This window comes from Arvicanthis niloticus, chromosome 5 (assembly GCF_011762505.2).
Source record: "Arvicanthis niloticus isolate mArvNil1 chromosome 5, mArvNil1.pat.X, whole genome shotgun sequence".
NCBI lineage: Eukaryota > Metazoa > Chordata > Mammalia > Rodentia > Muridae > Arvicanthis > Arvicanthis niloticus.
The window spans coordinates 13,815,697-13,831,288 of record NC_047662.1 but is presented as its reverse complement, the minus strand read 5'-3'; the positions used below and the strand labels follow the sequence as shown (position 1 = coordinate 13,831,288).

Genomic DNA, 15,592 nt, shown 5'->3' with positions numbered 1-15,592 from the left:
GATGTAACTCTTCATGTGCACGTAGAAACACACAAGTCATTCGAGTTCTCTTGGGAGCAGCAGGGATTGATGTGTATTGTTTCCTCTGCTGTTCTGGGGAGTCCTCCAGACAGGTCTATGTAATGGGTAAGACACTGTCCCCAGATGACAGTTACGTGACCCCTAGAGGCTCACGGCAGCGGGTGTCGAGTGCTCTGTGAGCCTCCCTGTTGTCACATCATGACACAGGTTCCCACACGGGAGCAAGCAGACTGCCACATGGGGCACTTATGTCCTGCTTCACTCCACAGAGCCAGGTTAAGACTGCACCCAGCCCTGCCCTACTGCCGCAGACCAAGCTGTCTCTGAGCCCTGGCACTACGCAGAGGGGCGCCCAAGCTCATGGGGCGGGCACAGCACCATCTGCTAGTAGTAGAGATTCCTCATGCTCCGTGAGGCTCTGCTCTCCCAAGCAACCCCAGACAGAGGAAGCATTTGAGCGTACAGCCAATTCTAGAAAACAGGTCATGTTACAAAAACCACGAAAGTTCTCCACAGCGAACATTATAAAAAAGTATAAAAACACAAGGGCCCTAAGCTCTCGAGGGAGCCTTTCCAACGAGGACGCCAAGGAGAGCTCCTGGGAGCTGCTCTGCCTCAGGTATCCTTTCTGGGGAAGCTTTGCTCTGCTGCTGGCAGAAACAGGTGCTCTCCCTGATGCCTGGCTGGCTCAGCCATGCAGGAGAGCCTTGGGCCATCAAGAGGCTCTTCCAGGAGAGGCCTGGGGGGCGGGGGTGTAGTACGGGTGTTGCAACTCTAAGAGCCATCATCTCTGCGGGCCCAGCTCCCTCACACATCACTCTGATGACTAGGCTCTGGGCAGGTTATGCTCCAAAGGGCCTCTCTCCTGCCCAGGGGACTGCTCAGGATACCAGCTAGAAGGGACTCATTTCTCAGGGGTGCCAGAGGGTAGGGAGACGGATGCCGAGCTCCTGCGAAGCTCCTGGTGCAGCTGTGCCTTCAGTGTGGATACCTGAAGAAGAAAAGGGCCCAGCGGCCCAGGTTCCAGCTGAATTCAGGGAACAGGGGGTTGAGGGGGTGGTGGTGGTGGTAGGGTGACATGCCACCTGCTGCCTGAGGGCTGGAAAGCCTCTGCTTCTCAGCTGCTCCTCATGGCAGTTAGGTGTCTGTATGCTTTGGCATCCTTATCCCTTCTGAGGCTCGGCCGTGTGAAGCAGCCCTGCCTAGCACCGTTCCACAGACCAAGAGCTGTGTCCACTCCCAGCCCTGCCCTGTTACCAAGCTGTCTGAGTCCCGGCTCTATCCAGAAGGGGACCCTGACCTAAGGAGGACCAGAGAGTCTGGCTGTGCCAGACTCTTGCAGCAGTGCCTGTGACCAAGCTGGGCCTATCCAAGCAGCTAGGCTCTGCACTAGGCCAGCCAGAAGGAGTCATCTCTCAGGCTCTTGCTAGGACTCCTGGGATCCCAGGTTGCTCAGAGAGCTTACAACTGCTAAGGGAAGCATGTCATGGAGGGAGATGGTCTGATGGCTTGGAGCTAGAGGGTACTGATGTCAGGTAGTATCACGCCAGCCGTGGCTGGTACCAGCATCGCTCTGTTTGGCCCTTTTCAAGTTGCAGAGGTCACCACCAGTCCTCTCCTCCAGCCCCACACTTCCACCCAGCTCCACCTTCTCTCAGGGGAGGTCCTTGTACCTGTTCCTCCAGCCCCGACACCCGCTGGCGGTGGGCCCGTTCCCGGGCCTGCAGTGTGCGCTCCGTCTGCACCTGGGCACTGCGTAGACGCTCAACTTCCTGTTGCAGCTCCAGCTGCTGCTCATCCCCCGCCAGCTGGACCGGATTGTGGTTCCCCTCCAGGGCCGCCACCTCCTGTGCCTATAGACAAGGGCTGCCAATCAGGGTTCAGACCCAGCGTGCACCGTAGCACTGGGTCATCCCTTATCTCACTGGCTCTGACAGTGCACTTTCCAATCCTGGGTCAGGGTCCCCAGTGAAGCTCATGCAAACAGGCCCCCCCCCACACACACGCACAGAACAAAAGCAAGCATGTTCACACCGATGCACACATGGGTACAAAGAAAGGCACAACAGTCTGGCAGCTGCATGTATGAAAACACGGACACAGGCCACATGTGGTTCACGCTGTCCCCGTGAGCAAGCTTCCACACGTCCACAGCACACAGGAAGCACAGGCTTGACCGCTAGTGAGCCTCCGTGTTCTCCCTCTCCACCGTGGCAGAACCCTGAACTATACCGCCCAATGAAGACACTCTCCCAGAGGCTCCAGGCTCCCCTGCTGCCCCATCCCCAGGACTTCTTGTGCTCTGCACGGGGACCAGGCTAGGGGAGGGGCAGGGATGACCTCCAAATGCTGGATCTGCTGTTGGGCCTCGGCAAGGTCCAGCTCCACTCCCGTGAGTGTGCAGTCCAGGCGGCCTTTCTCTGCGTTCAAGCGCAGTGTATCCTCATGGCTTCGCAGCTTCTCACGCTCGGCCTAGGTAGGAATATGGAGGGGGCTCACAGGAGCTCTGCAGGATAATCTGACATCAGGAGACCCGGGAAACCAAGGGATGTCCCAGCAGAGCAGGCACCTTGTCCAGGGTCCTCCTGAGGGCCACACGGTCCTTGTCGAGCTGCAGTGCTGACCGCTCCAGCTCCCGCTTCTCGGCTTCCAGCTGGGCCAGGGCTCGCTGCAGACTGCCCAGGCGCTCCTGCAGCAGACGCCGCTCCTCCTGGAGCTTCTGGACGGAGCGCAGAGCCATGGCCTCCCCTTCCTGCCGCTGTCGCAGCACCTGTGGCACAAGCAGGTCCTTCGTCCCACCGCACCTCAGGGTGACCATCTCGACGTGGGGACAAGGGTGCTGGCCCACGGTGCCCACTCTTGTAGTAAACAACTGCAAGGCCCGGGTAAGAAGGAGTGGAGGCCAGATGGCTCTCCGGGATGTATCAGAGTGAGTCAGAGGAGCCATGCTTCTTCACAGGTGGCTGGGTCAAGGTTTGGGGTGAAGTTGAAATGTGTTCCCCAAGGGCCACACAGGGCACCCCTATAGCTAGAGGCCCTCTGGGCCTCACCTGCTGCAGCTGCTGCAGCTGGCCTTCAGCTTCACCCCGCTGCAGCTCCAGGTTGGCCAGCTCACCCCGCAAAGTCTGCACCTGTTCACCCAGGGAGCTGCTTTGCCTTCGAGCTTCAGACAATGCCTGTCTGGCAGCATCCAGCCGTTCCTAGGAGACAGGGGCTGATGGTGCCAAGCCAGACTGCCAGCCCGAGCGAAAAGCTTTCCTCTAATCTACAGTTCTCCGTAGGTTCACGGTCTACCCTCTGGAGGCGAAGCACCTAACTGGTCTAGCCTGTTGCCAGTCACATTCACTGACCTGTGTGAAGGTGACAGCCACTCATATCCCTACTAGCCAGTTTCTTCTCTCGCAGGACAGCACCCCCCCTCTAAGTTTCATGATTGGCTAATTCCTTGACCCATTTCTACCTTAAGACCAGAATTCCTGACTGACAGTCCATTAGCCAACTATCAGGTCCCTCCACACTTGCTCTTATTGGCTAAGTCTCTCACTGGACTCTCACTGGAAGAGAGAGACATGCCAGACCACGGAGAACCCAGACCTGCAGCACTTGGCGGTCATGTTCGCAGGTACTCAAGGCCTTCTGGAGGTGCAGATTCTTGTCCTGAGTGCTGCTGAGGGTGGCACTGCTCTGGGCCAGGGCATCTGTCAGGCTCTGTACCTTGCTCCGCAGGGTCCCCTCGCTCTCCTCCACCTTGGCCAGTGCCCCACTGAGCCGCTCCACTGTTAGCTGTAAGGTCCCTGCCTTCACTTCACTGTCTGCCACCTGTTGGGAAGGTAGAGGACAGTCAGGGCTCCCTTCTCACTGTGATGTCCACCCGAGTGCTAACCTATGCTCCCCAGCTCTCTGGGCCTCATCCAGACTCCCACTGGTTCAGCCTACTGCAGCCTGGCCTCACCCCACTGTGGGCTGATCACCCTGTCCAGAGCTGTGTTAACCTGGCTATGTGACAGGCAAGGACATCACCACTCTGAAACTCCACCTGTCCACCTCTGACACCTGACGGTGAAAAGAGGCCCTCACAGGCTTGGGAGGGAGTTGCACAATGCCTGGACAGAGCCTGGCAGGCGCCATGTAGGTGGGACCAGGAGGGAGAGGGCCGCACCTGTCTCTGCAGGGAGTCCACCCGATCCTGGAGGGCCTGAGCATGGGCCTCACGGTCCCCCAGGCCTAGACGGCTGCGCTGCAGCTCGCCCTCGAGAGCTCGCCGCTGCAGCTCCAGTTTGATGGAGCGGCTCTCAGAGGCGTCCAGCACCTCCTTGAGCCGCCGCTTGTCGCTCTCCAGCTTCGCCTCGGCAGCCTTCATCTTGGCGACTTTCTCCTGTAGGAAGCGAGGTTCAGCCCCAGTGCCTGCCCACGCCTCCCCACACTCCTCTGCACCACTGGGACAGAGCAGGGTTAGCCTCAAAGACTGTGTGACCTGAGACCAGCCTGTCACTGCTGGGCCTCAGTTTCCCCATGTGTCACAGGCTAAGCAGATAGGAGGGTCCCAGAGCTGTTTTCTTTAAGAAGAAGCTAAGGTATCATGTGACTACAGTATCTCTGTACTAGGGGGGCTGGTCCAGAGGTGACACTATCTGGGGACTCATGAAGTCCCTGGGAGGCAGTTGCAGAATGCAGACGCTGGACCCTTCCCTGCTCTACAACAGGGCTTTGCAGACATGGCTGGAAACACATCTGAAACCTGAGCTGAGCCTGGCAGCCACTGCTGAGGCGCAGGGCACAGCTCAGAGTTTTCATGGATTGTCTTACTCCCTGCTCAGGACTCAGTGCAGGGAGCTTTAGAGTGGACACAGGGCAGGACAAACTGGGACCATTCAATCCACAGTGTCCCAGAGACTCACTGGTCCTGGGTGTCACTAAAGCCTTGCTACTTCATGCTTCTCCAAGCCCCGCCCTGCCCTGGCTGGCCTGTGGGGAAGAGGGGGCCCCATTCTGGCTCCCACCCAGCTTTGTTCCTGGCCTCCTCCCAGGCCCCAGGGGCTGCTGGGCCCAAAGCCAGAGCTGAAGCTGCAGACACAACAATCCAGTTCCAGCTTGGTCCCAGCCAGAGGCGGGGGTGGGGGCAGCTGGAGAGAGGGCAGGGGGCTTCAGCTGAGAGGCTGGACTGTCATCACACGAAGCCTGGGCTTCCTGCCCCAGACACAGACACAGAGAAACCTACGCATCAGACAATGCTCCGCCATTTGTGCAGACATTCAGAGATCCGGGCCCTGGCCAAAAGCTTATGAGTCCTGCCTCTGTGTAGCGATTACAGGTGAGCCCCACCCAAAGGGTGACAGTTGGAGAGCAGGCTGTCCCATGTCAGATCATAACCCTCTGTCTGACTGAGGCCCCAAGCCCTTCTCCCTGATGCACATAAACACTCAGCATAGGACTAGAATCTGCTCCATGGACAGAGCCCCAGGCTGTCCCTACAGGCTGCGACTCAGGCAGAGGACCACAGAGAACCCTGGCCCTCCACTCCTGCCCACCTGGCTGGCTCGGAGCTCGCTCTCGGTGGCCTGCAGGCTCCTCTCCAGCACTGCCATCTGGTCCAGCGTGGCCCTGCACTCCCGCCTGCTACGTCGGACACTCTCTTCCTGCAATGCCAGCTCTGCCTGGGCCCCGCTCAGCCGCCTGTCTGCACTGCGCCAGGCTGTGGCCACCACCCAGTCCCATCAGGCAAGCCAGAAGGCCCAATCTGTATCCCACCCTCTCCAAGCTCTGCCTGGACCATAGAGGGTCTGTAGGTTTGGGCCCATTGGGGCTGCCCAGGCAAGCTCTCCTGGAGGAACCAGCCCTGAGTCAGGTAATAGGACAGGAGTGGACATTAAGAGCCATTGACACCAATTCCCCAGCCTCCCACCTCAGCTGCCAGGAGTGTAGGGGGGAGAGGGATGTTGAGGGAAGACCCACCTTCCTCGCTCTCAGCTACTGCCTTCTGTAGCTGTTTGGCCCTCGAGGCTGCGTGGTCTCGCTCTGCCTCCATCTCAGCCAGCTGTTGACTCAGGGTGCTGGTCTGGGCCTTAAGTTCATCCTGCATCCCCAACAGACAGGCCAGGGGAGGACCTCTGCTCAGACCAACACAGCTCCTTTCTCCTAGGCCCCGGTCTCCCCACCCGGCCATCTTCACCAGCCTCACCCGCTCCCGCTGGGCACTCCGCAGCTCTTGCAGAAAGTCTCGGAGGGCATCACGCACAGCTTCTGGGTCCAAGTCTGGAGGTGTTGGGGAGGCAACGGGCCCTGGAGATGGGGGCTGGGACCGAGGGCTATATTCCAAAGGACTCGGGCTGCTGAAACCATCCCCACTTCCTGGAAGGGAATATATATAGAAACAAAGCAGGCACTGGGTGGTGGATATAGGCTCTCAAGATACCTCCTATATTACGGTACCCATTAGCATAGACCTTCCCCAGCACAAAGTGAGCTGGGTTCTCTTCCTGTCTAGTTCCCCTGTCCTTTTTTTTTTCAAAACAGGGTTTCTCTGTGTAGCCCTGGCTATCCTGGAACTTGCTCTGTAGACCAGGCTGGCCTCGAACTTAGGAGATCGACCTGCCTTTGCCCCTTAGTGCTGGGATTAAACGTGTACACCACCACCACTCAACTCAAGCCCATCTTCTTTATTTTTTTAAAATAAAGTAGTTATTTTTATTTTATTTACTTTTTTAAAGACAGGATCTCTCTGTTACGAAGCCCTGGTTGTCCCAGAACTCACTGGCTTCAAACTCACAGAAAGCTGCTTATCTTTGTCTTCCCATCACTGCAATTAAAGACACTACCATCAAACCCTGCTTATTTTTATTGTACGTATACAGGTGTTTTGCCTACATGTATGTGTGTGTGCCACATGTGTGCCTTGCCTGTGGAACCACAAGAAGGCATCAGACCCCTGGAACTGAACATAAGGACAGCTATGAGCAGCCAAGAAAGTGCTGGAAACGAATCCAGGTCCTCTGCATGCCTTTCCCCTGCTCCACCAGACCTGATGCATCAAGTACATACAACAATACTTCAAGACAGCCAGGCGTGGTGTACACACCTGTATTCTTAGCATTTGGGAAGCTGAGACAGGAAGACTTCCTGATTACAAGGCCAGCTTGGGCTATAGTAAGTTCCAGGATAGCCTAGAATGAGACCCTGCTTCAAAAACAGAGACAAAACGATGTGAACACTGAACCCATATAACCTCACAAGACCCTGAGCATCCCTGGATTTGGGGAGTCTGTATTCTCATGGTACTGTGGCTCACAGTGCCTTGACAGAGCAGTCCTGGCCAACCAAGAGAAGCAGATAGAAACCAGTGTTGGAAGCAGCAGCTCTCACTGGCTCCTTCCTGATCTCAGTAATGTGAGCCCACTTACTCTTTCTATGGACTCGTCTGTGCTGGGACTCATGTCTGTCCTCCGCAGACTGCCTCGCTCACTGAGGGGACTCTGTCTGTCCTCCGCAGACTGCCTCGCTCACTGAGGGGACTCTGTCTGTCCTGCGCAGACTGCCTCGCTCACTGAGTGCATGTTTCAGGGCTGGTCTGCACTGGAGCATTTGTAAGGAGAGTCCTTTCAGCGGCTGACTATCCTCGTCAGGATGGACCCTTGCCTCTGTGTTCATGCTATGGGTATTTGGGACGCTGCTGCCATTTGGCCACTGGGAACAATCTGCACTGGACTCTGCTGTGGGCGTGTCCACCACACTCCCGTTTGCAGCTCTTTTTGGGTCTTTGTTGAGCAGTGGGAGTGTCAGGTTTCCTGTCATTAGCGACTCTATTTCAGCATTTTGAGGAACATTGAGCTCTTCCCCACAGTGGCGGCAGTGACCAGCAGTCTCTCCTTCCCTGTCACCTTCGCTTGCCTGCTGTCGCCGGAGCACAGGCCAGCAGTTTCTCTAGTTCCTTCTTATGCTCTTCCTGCATCTAGACTCTAAGCTTCCTGTTTCGTGCGCTATGCCAGTGTGCTGTGTGCACACTAGGTGTGCTGTGTGCACACTAGGTGTGCTGTGTGCACACTAGGTGTGCGGTGAGGTCTGAATGTGTGAACACTTCTATGCTACTCTAGAAGGTCAGACCCGGCTGTGCCTCGAAAGAGTGCAATTTGGGGACCCCAGGCCTGGTGTGGAGGTGCAGAGCTGAAATGCCAGGCTGGAGATCCATTAAGATGGGGCTCCAGTCTGGGGAGAGAAGTGAAGAACACTGGCTGCCGTTGTTGTTGCTGTTTTTCAAGGCAGGGTTTCTCTATAACCCTGGCTGTCCTGGAACCCTCTGGAGCCCAGGCTATCCTCGAACTTACAGATCTGGCATGGGCCACCACTGACCCACCACACCAGCTACTCCAACTGAATACCTAGGTTTGATTCCTAGCACCCACATGACAGCTAACAACTATCTTTGGTAACGCCAATTTCAGGGGATCTAAGGCCCGCTTCTGGGCTCTTCAGCACCAGGTGTGCACACGTGTACATACATATATGCAGGCGCTCACACAAACACATAAAGATGACGCTCAAAGATTCAGAAAAGGCAAAGCAACAGTAAGAATCCTTCCCTAACAAGGCTACCTAAGGGTCCCAACAGTGAGGGGGCATGGCCCTCTGGGGGCTGTCCACTGTGCCCTGGGTGGACTCACCTCCAGCAGGCGCCTCCCGTGCTGGGGAGCTGGACACTCGGCCCAGGCCCAGGCCCCTGCGCAGGGCGGAGCGCAGGCCGCCCAGCTGGGCCTCGGCCACCCGTCGCTGCGCCTCCACACGGGCAAGCTCGACCTCCAGGCCGTGTGCCCGGCCCTCGGCCGCACTCAGCCGCAGCCCCAGCTCTGAGGTCTCAGCCCGCACCGCCTCCAGCCTCAGCTCCAGGCTGCGAGCAGCGTCCAGAAGCTTCTTCTCAGCACCACGCGCCTCCTCCAGGGAGCCCAACAGGCCTCGCTCACGGGCCCGGAACTCGGCCTCTTGCTCCTGCAGCTTCCTCTGGGAACCTTGGAGCTGGGGTGGGGGTAAAGCGGGAAGTCACAAGACCGTCCCCTGTTCCAACCACCAGTGTCTTAGTGCTCTCCACCCTGGGAGGAGGGGAGAGACCATCCATTTTTGAATTTACTCATCTGTCCCTGATGTTTACATGTGACGTGCAGTTAATAATGACAGTAACATCCACATAGTGGCAGGCAGTAAAGACTTTACGAAAGAACCCATGATCCTTTCACTAATGATGAAAGAAGGCGGCCTAGGACTCATGGTCCTTTCACTACTGAGGAGACAGGCACAGAGAGGTTAAGTGATGTGTCCAAGGCCACACAGGTAAAGGCATCCGTAACAGACTTGTGACACACAGAAAGCTGTCCTCTGGTGAGGAGCCACCTATCAGCCATCGGTTCCACAGGAAAGCCCCTCTAGTGAGTACCAGCCCTGTCCTCTCACCAACTCCTCAGACTGCTAGGTAAGTATTCAGAGGCGCAGGGAGACTGAGTGACCAGGAGACCTGGTGGCTGTGTTACACTGGGCAGATGCCTTGACTTTTCTGAGCCTGTCTGGTTGTCCTGGTAAAATGAGGCTAACATTACCTACTTGTGGGCAGGCTGTGGGAGAATCAAGCAAGGCTGTCTTCAGAGCCTCGCCACCACCTTTCGGGATCGGCACACATTAGGTCTACAGTTCTTTCGCCTGTTAGTACTAGTATGACTGAGGGGGTGTCGGACAGTGGGCTCATCGCGCTCCTCTGGAGGGAGGGCAGGCATGCAGCAGCCCGCCCTCCTCTGGCCGGCCCACCCACCTGCCCAGTTACCTCCTGCTTCAAGGCCTCCAAGCTGCTCTCTCCTTTTAGCAACTTCTGCCGCAGGCCCAGGACCTCTCGCCGGCTCTCCTTCTCTGTCCGATCACCCAGGGCCAAGCGGCCCTGCAGGTCTGCCAGCTCCCGGCAGAGCCTGCCATTGTCACTGTCCAGCGTCTTCATCTGTGAACCAGAGCAGACAGGGAGGCCAGCTGGACACTTAAAGTTCTGCTCAGTCCCGGCGCAGGAGGCTCTCGGGATGGACTGACCTAGGACACAGGCATCACCTTACTTCCCTGGGGGGTGGGGGGAGGAGGGGCAGCAGCAGTAAAGAGGTTGAGTTGACATCCAACTGATCTAGCAAGTACAGCTGGGAACCACAGCTCCCAGGGTCTGTTCACTGGCACAGAGGAGCTACAGAGTGCTCTGTGCCTACTGTCCACACAGGCACACCAACTGAACTAACCTTCATTTGTCCCTGTGTGTCTAAACCTGATATAATGGAAGAGAAAACAGGTCATAGTGTTGGAACAACTTGCCTACGACACAGCCCACAAGCAGCAGACCAGGTCTGATCCCAGCCAAGGGGAACATGAGGTCTATTCTAAGTCTGTTTCCTCCTAGGAGTGGTGGGGCAGGCTCCACCCATCCAGACAACTATAGCCGGGTGGGACTGACCAGGCCTTCACACCACCCCAGTGAGAGCCTAGAACGGAAGTCCACCTGAGGGCCCTGTGTGAGCGGCCTAGGTGGAAGGCGTCATTTCCAGGAGTACCATCCATCTCAGTGCATCAGTCTCTGGCTATCACATGCTGCCTCCACTGAGGCCAAGGAGACTGTTCCTTAGGCCTTCTGGAGTGGGGAGCCTAAACTTCCAGTGTGGGGCAGCGCCCAGCACACAGCAAGCACTTGATTGGACCTTCCTGGTGACAGGGGTGGAGGTCAAGTCAGAGGTCAGCTCCGCACAGCCTACAGACAAGTTCAGCCATCTTCTGTCTCTGCTAAGGCAAAGATGGCTCTCCATTTTCAAACGGCAGAAAAGGGCACAGATAAAACAAAAGGAAACAAAACCAGAGAGAAAAACAGTATTTCCTGACACACAATAATACATGAAGTTCAAACCTGTGTTTGCAGTTTGACTGGAGCACACCCCCATGTGTTTATATTCCATGTGTGCATGTGTGTCTCCCACCCATCTCGTGCTGGGAAGCAAACACAAGCTCTGTGCGCGCTGAGCAGGGCCCTGCCACAGAGCTGCACCACCAGCCTCTTACGGTTATTTCCCTTTCTAAAAAGTTGACTTTGTTATTTTTATGTATATGAGCGCTTTGCCTTCATGTCCATTTGTGTACCACGTGTGCCCGTGGAGGCCAGAAGAGAACACTGGATGCCCTGGGACTGCAATTACAGACATGTAACTGCCATGTAGGTGCTGGGAATTGAACTCAGGTCTCCTGAAAGAACAGCAAGCTATCTTACCCACTGAGCCATCTCTCCAGCCCCTACTTTCATTTCTTGGCAGTTCTGGGCAGCAGATGCAGGGCTTCATGCTGTAGGCATGTGTTCTCGCTGAGTGAGTTAGTTTTTAGTTTTTATTTTGAACAGGGTTTCCGTAAGTTGAGACTGCTCTTGGACCAGTCTTACGACCCAGGCAGGCCTTGAACCTATGACCCTCTGATGTCAGTCTCCATAGTAGCTGTGATTGCATGCCCCACCATGCCCGGGTTACTGTCTTACTGCACTAAGGTAGTAGATGGAGACAGTGACGCCATGTAAGGGCGGAAGCACTGAGCTCTGGGTTCCGTCGGCTGCCTGGCCCTGCTCCAGGAGCTGCTCCTTTACTGGTCAGGTTCCTTTAAACTGGACAAGATGCTGGGCCTTCCTCTAGGAACACTTAAGTCTATGACTCAGGGCACAGATGTTCTACAGAGGTTCACAGGTGGAGGAGCCCTCAAAGCCTGCAGTAACCCCAGGAAAAGCTTACTGGTTTATCAAGTTGGACTTTTGGTGCACCCATTACTTTGGTCTGCTGTGGGTTCCTTTCTGGGATGAGCTGGTGTATGTGGGGGGATGGTATCGAGTCTCCCCAGAAAAAGTCAATCACATGAGCCCATGCATGAAGACCAAGGTCAGACGAAAGGCCCTGCTTTTACACATAGCAGAACTGGCCTCCTGTGAGGGGTGCTGCTGCCAGAGCCTGTGGAAGGGCAGAAGCCAGGGACCCACCTGCCGCCTAAGCTCCTGCAGCTCCCGTCGAGCATCCAGCCGGGATCGCTCCACCTCCTGCAGCGAGGCCCGAAGCTCTCCAGCCTCCTTGGCTACAGACACACGAGCCTCTTCCAGGAGGGCCAGCTTCTGCTCCTTGTCCTCATTAGCAAGCTTCAAGCTGCAAGGCAGAGACTGTCCTCAGACAGTAGTTCTGTGCTCAAGGCTTGCCCTCGGTCTAAATTGGTTTGGCCCCATCCTGCCCCATAGCGTAAGTGCCTGCCCACATGGCTGTCCCTGCACTGACACAGTACTGCTGGGGACAATGGTCTTGGGAGGGAGAGAGAGGCACACCAGTGGCTTAAGGAGGGGCTCAGTTTCCAGGGTGACTGACACAGGGAGGCCCGAGTGTGACCCAACCTCTCTGCTGTCCATTCTCTGTGTTAGGTGAGCCACCAAACTGACCCTGTGCTAGGCTGTGCCATCTCCATGGTTCCCTAACTATGGGGCGGAGTGAGGTCTGGGCCAGGGTTCAGTTAGAGCTGTAGCTCTCTTCCTGGGGGTCGCAACCCTGCAGGGGATGAAGGACCCTTTCCCAGAAGTCGCATATCAGATACCATCTGCCTATCAGCTATCTACATTACAATTCGTAACAGTAGCAAAATTACAGTTAAAAAGTAGCAATGAAAATAATTTTATGATTAGAGCACCACACCATGAGGACATGTATTAAAAGGTCACAGCCATTGAGGGGCAGCAGCTGGGCGGTCCCCTACAGTGCTCACCTGATGCGCTCGCTCTCAGCCTTCTTCACTGCAGACCTCAGCTCCTCGTTGGAGCGCCGCAGGGCCTCACGCTCCTTGCTGCCTTCACTCAGACTGCGCCGCAGCTCACTCGCCTCCTGGCGATGGGCCTCGGAGCTGTCCTGACTGTCCCGAACCTTGCGCTGAGCCTCCAGCAGCTCCCGCCGCAGCCCATCTCGGGTATCCTCCAACAAGCGCAGCTGAGTCCTCAGCTCTTCTGCCTGTGAGTCCAGAGTGGGGTCAGGGTCCCTCAGGTGAGGGCCATGGCAGAGATGGGCTTGCAAGCCACCTCCCACCCTGGCTAGGGGATACAGTGGCCCATCGATCTATGGTGAGCGGCTGACCTCGGTGATGGTATAGGAGAGGGATGCTGGACTCAGCAGTGCATGAACCTGAGACACTCGATGAGTTCCCAAACCGCCCTTGCAAACATCAGCACTTAATGACTGTTCTCTGCTCTGTGTGAGGCGGCCACCGTCTGTCCTCATGCAGCTGGACCCCCAGAGTCTGCCCAGCACACACAGCACCGACGCCCGGCACACACAGCACCGACGCCCGGCACGACACCCGGCACACACAGCGCCGACGCCCGGCACACACAGCAGCACTCTGTCGCAGCCAGGACAGCGGCGTAGCTCACCTCCCGCATGCTGGCCTCCCGCTGCCGGCCCAGGCTGCCCGTCTGCTCCTGGAGTTCTTTCACCTTCTGGGCATGAACTGCAGTGGCTTCCTCCAGCTGGGCCCGGAGGTCTCGAAGTTCAGATGTCAGGGCGTTCACTGTGTTCTGAAGTGTCCAGGATCCTCACACTTAGTCCTGACGTGGCCCCAACACCCGCCCAGCTGCACTGCCCTACCCTGGGACTACCCCTCCCAGGGGCCTACCACACCTCCGTGACTTGACACTGACCTCTATTCTAGCGGTCTCACCAGCGTGGAGCCGGCGGCCACCTCCTTCAGTTGGGAGTCCTGAAGGAAGGACTCCCCCTTCCACACAAGCATCTCCAGGGCTTCCACTCTAACAAGCCCCTTCAAACCATGTTGGCTTCCCCTTGGACACAGGCCCACCTGGGCTGCCTACTTACCCGGTCCTGTTCCTGCCGGCTCTGGGCATCTCGCTTCTGCCGTTCCATCTCCAGAGAGATGGCAGCCAGACTGTGCCTGGTTCCCATCAACTTCTCTGACAGCGCCGTCTTCTCAGACTCCTTCAGGGACAAGGCCTAGGCAGAGGCAAGGACAACAGGACTAGGTGTGTGGCTGGTCCCTTCTCCTAGCCTTCACTGGTGCTCACTGGCAACGCTGGCCGTCCCTGGGAGGACCAAGGACAGGGTGCCTGTGCACTGCAGACCCTGGCTAGCAGCAGCAGCAGCAGGGCCTGATATGGGCATGAGCTATAGATCTAACTAATGGTAACTTCCTCAGGGCGAGGACTTCCATGAGTCTCAGTCACAGATGAGAAGGCCGCAGCTCAGGGAGAATGTGATTTGCCCAGGGTGGCAAAGCAGGAGATGATTACAGTCTGTCCTGCTCCATTACCTCCCAGAAAATCAAGAATTAACCATTAGGAAGGATCAGCAAGTGCCTGTAGGCACAGCCCAGAGGCATTCAGCCTGAGGCAAGCAAAGAGACCGGAGAACAAGAGACAGCTTGCCTTGTGTCACTGCTGTCACTGCACTGTGCTAGGTTCAAATCTCCTGTCCTGAAGGTGAGAGCTGAGGCCCAGGAAGAAACTGGCTGCTTCCTGCACTCCTAGCTGCTGGGTGGGGTGTGCTGGGCAGAGGTTGGAGAGCCCCAGAGCCCCCAGGCTCACAGACCTGTTGCTTCTCACTCTCGGCCAGGAGCAGGCCCTCATCCCGCTCCTGCTGCAGCGCGGCAATCTCCTCGCTCAGCTCCTCCTTCTCAGCCTCCATGCGCGCCAGCAGCTCCTCTCTCTCCTGCTGCAGCTGGCCCTGCAGCTGGGCCCGCTCTGCCTGAAGCTCCCGCCATGCAGCCTCCTGAGGGCCAGAGCAGGGCTGCGTGACACACTAGGAGGGGCCCAAAAAGTTCCTTGCAGATGTTAGGTCAGAAAAAGGCCCAAATACCCCAGAGCTAAGAGAGACGGAGGGTGACCAGGTCACTGCAGGGCAGGGCAGTGGAAGCCGTGCTGAGGTCACCTCAGGTCTGTGAAGGCCACAGGGAAGCCCAGCCTGGGCTGGGAACAGGAATGCCCCTGGGGAGGATGGGCAGCAGCCATCCATGGAGAAGGAAGAGAACTAGGCCAGCAGTGTAGCCTGGAGGCTCTGAGGGAAGAGCAGGCTGAAACCTCATGGTGGGGTGGGACATGGTGACAGTGGGTCAAAACCACAGGCAAGGTCACTGGGCCTGACCAGGTGAGCTATGGCACCGAGAGCTAAGGGGACAATGAGGACCCCCAAGCCCAGGTGATAAGACAACCTGAATTTTACTTTCTAAATTTTAGATTTATTTATGTGTGAGAATTTGTCTGCATGTATGTCTATGCACCATGCACATGCCTGGTGCCTCTAGAGGTTACAAGATGGTACTGGATTCCCTGGAATTGAAGTTACGGATGGCTATGAGCCATCACGTGGGTGCTGGAAACCGAACCCAGTCCTCTAGAAGAGCAGCAAGTGCTCTTAACTGCTGGGCCATCTCTCCAGCTCTGTTCAGGCAGCTAGAGGGTTGTGTAGAAGGAAACAGGGCTGGTTGCAAAGAACTCTGGGACCCAGACTGGCAGAGAAGCTGAAGAGAATACAGGCTTGTGGGCACTGACAAGACCAGG

At 56.7% G+C, this 15,592-nt stretch overlaps 1 protein-coding gene across 4 annotated transcripts in view; it reads right to left on the bottom strand.

Moving 5' to 3' along the window:
- Nucleotides 1–490: 490 nt before the first annotated feature.
- Crocc (ciliary rootlet coiled-coil, rootletin) overlaps nt 491–15,592 on the bottom strand; it is a 39,736-nt gene continuing 24,634 nt past the window's right edge. For all 4 annotated transcript variants that reach the window (XM_034501559.2, XM_034501558.2, XM_034501557.2 and 1 more), the window contains 17 exons: nt 14,625–14,804; nt 13,896–14,030; nt 13,454–13,597; nt 12,796–13,034; nt 12,032–12,191; nt 9,821–9,988; nt 8,676–9,024; nt 6,200–6,369; nt 5,974–6,094; nt 5,550–5,713; nt 4,181–4,396; nt 3,616–3,840; nt 3,072–3,221; nt 2,591–2,791; nt 2,362–2,493; nt 1,695–1,874; nt 491–1,012 (listed from right to left, as the gene is read on the bottom strand). In XM_034501559.2, coding sequence (XP_034357450.1) covers nt 926–1,012; nt 1,695–1,874; nt 2,362–2,493; nt 2,591–2,791; nt 3,072–3,221; nt 3,616–3,840; nt 4,181–4,396; nt 5,550–5,713; nt 5,974–6,094; nt 6,200–6,369; nt 8,676–9,024; nt 9,821–9,988; nt 12,032–12,191; nt 12,796–13,034; nt 13,454–13,597; nt 13,896–14,030; nt 14,625–14,804 — 3,021 coding nt within the window. In that variant the 3' untranslated portion in view covers nt 491–925. The remainder of the gene's footprint in view (nt 1,013–1,694; nt 1,875–2,361; nt 2,494–2,590; nt 2,792–3,071; nt 3,222–3,615; nt 3,841–4,180; nt 4,397–5,549; nt 5,714–5,973; nt 6,095–6,199; nt 6,370–8,675; nt 9,025–9,820; nt 9,989–12,031; nt 12,192–12,795; nt 13,035–13,453; nt 13,598–13,895; nt 14,031–14,624; nt 14,805–15,592) is intronic.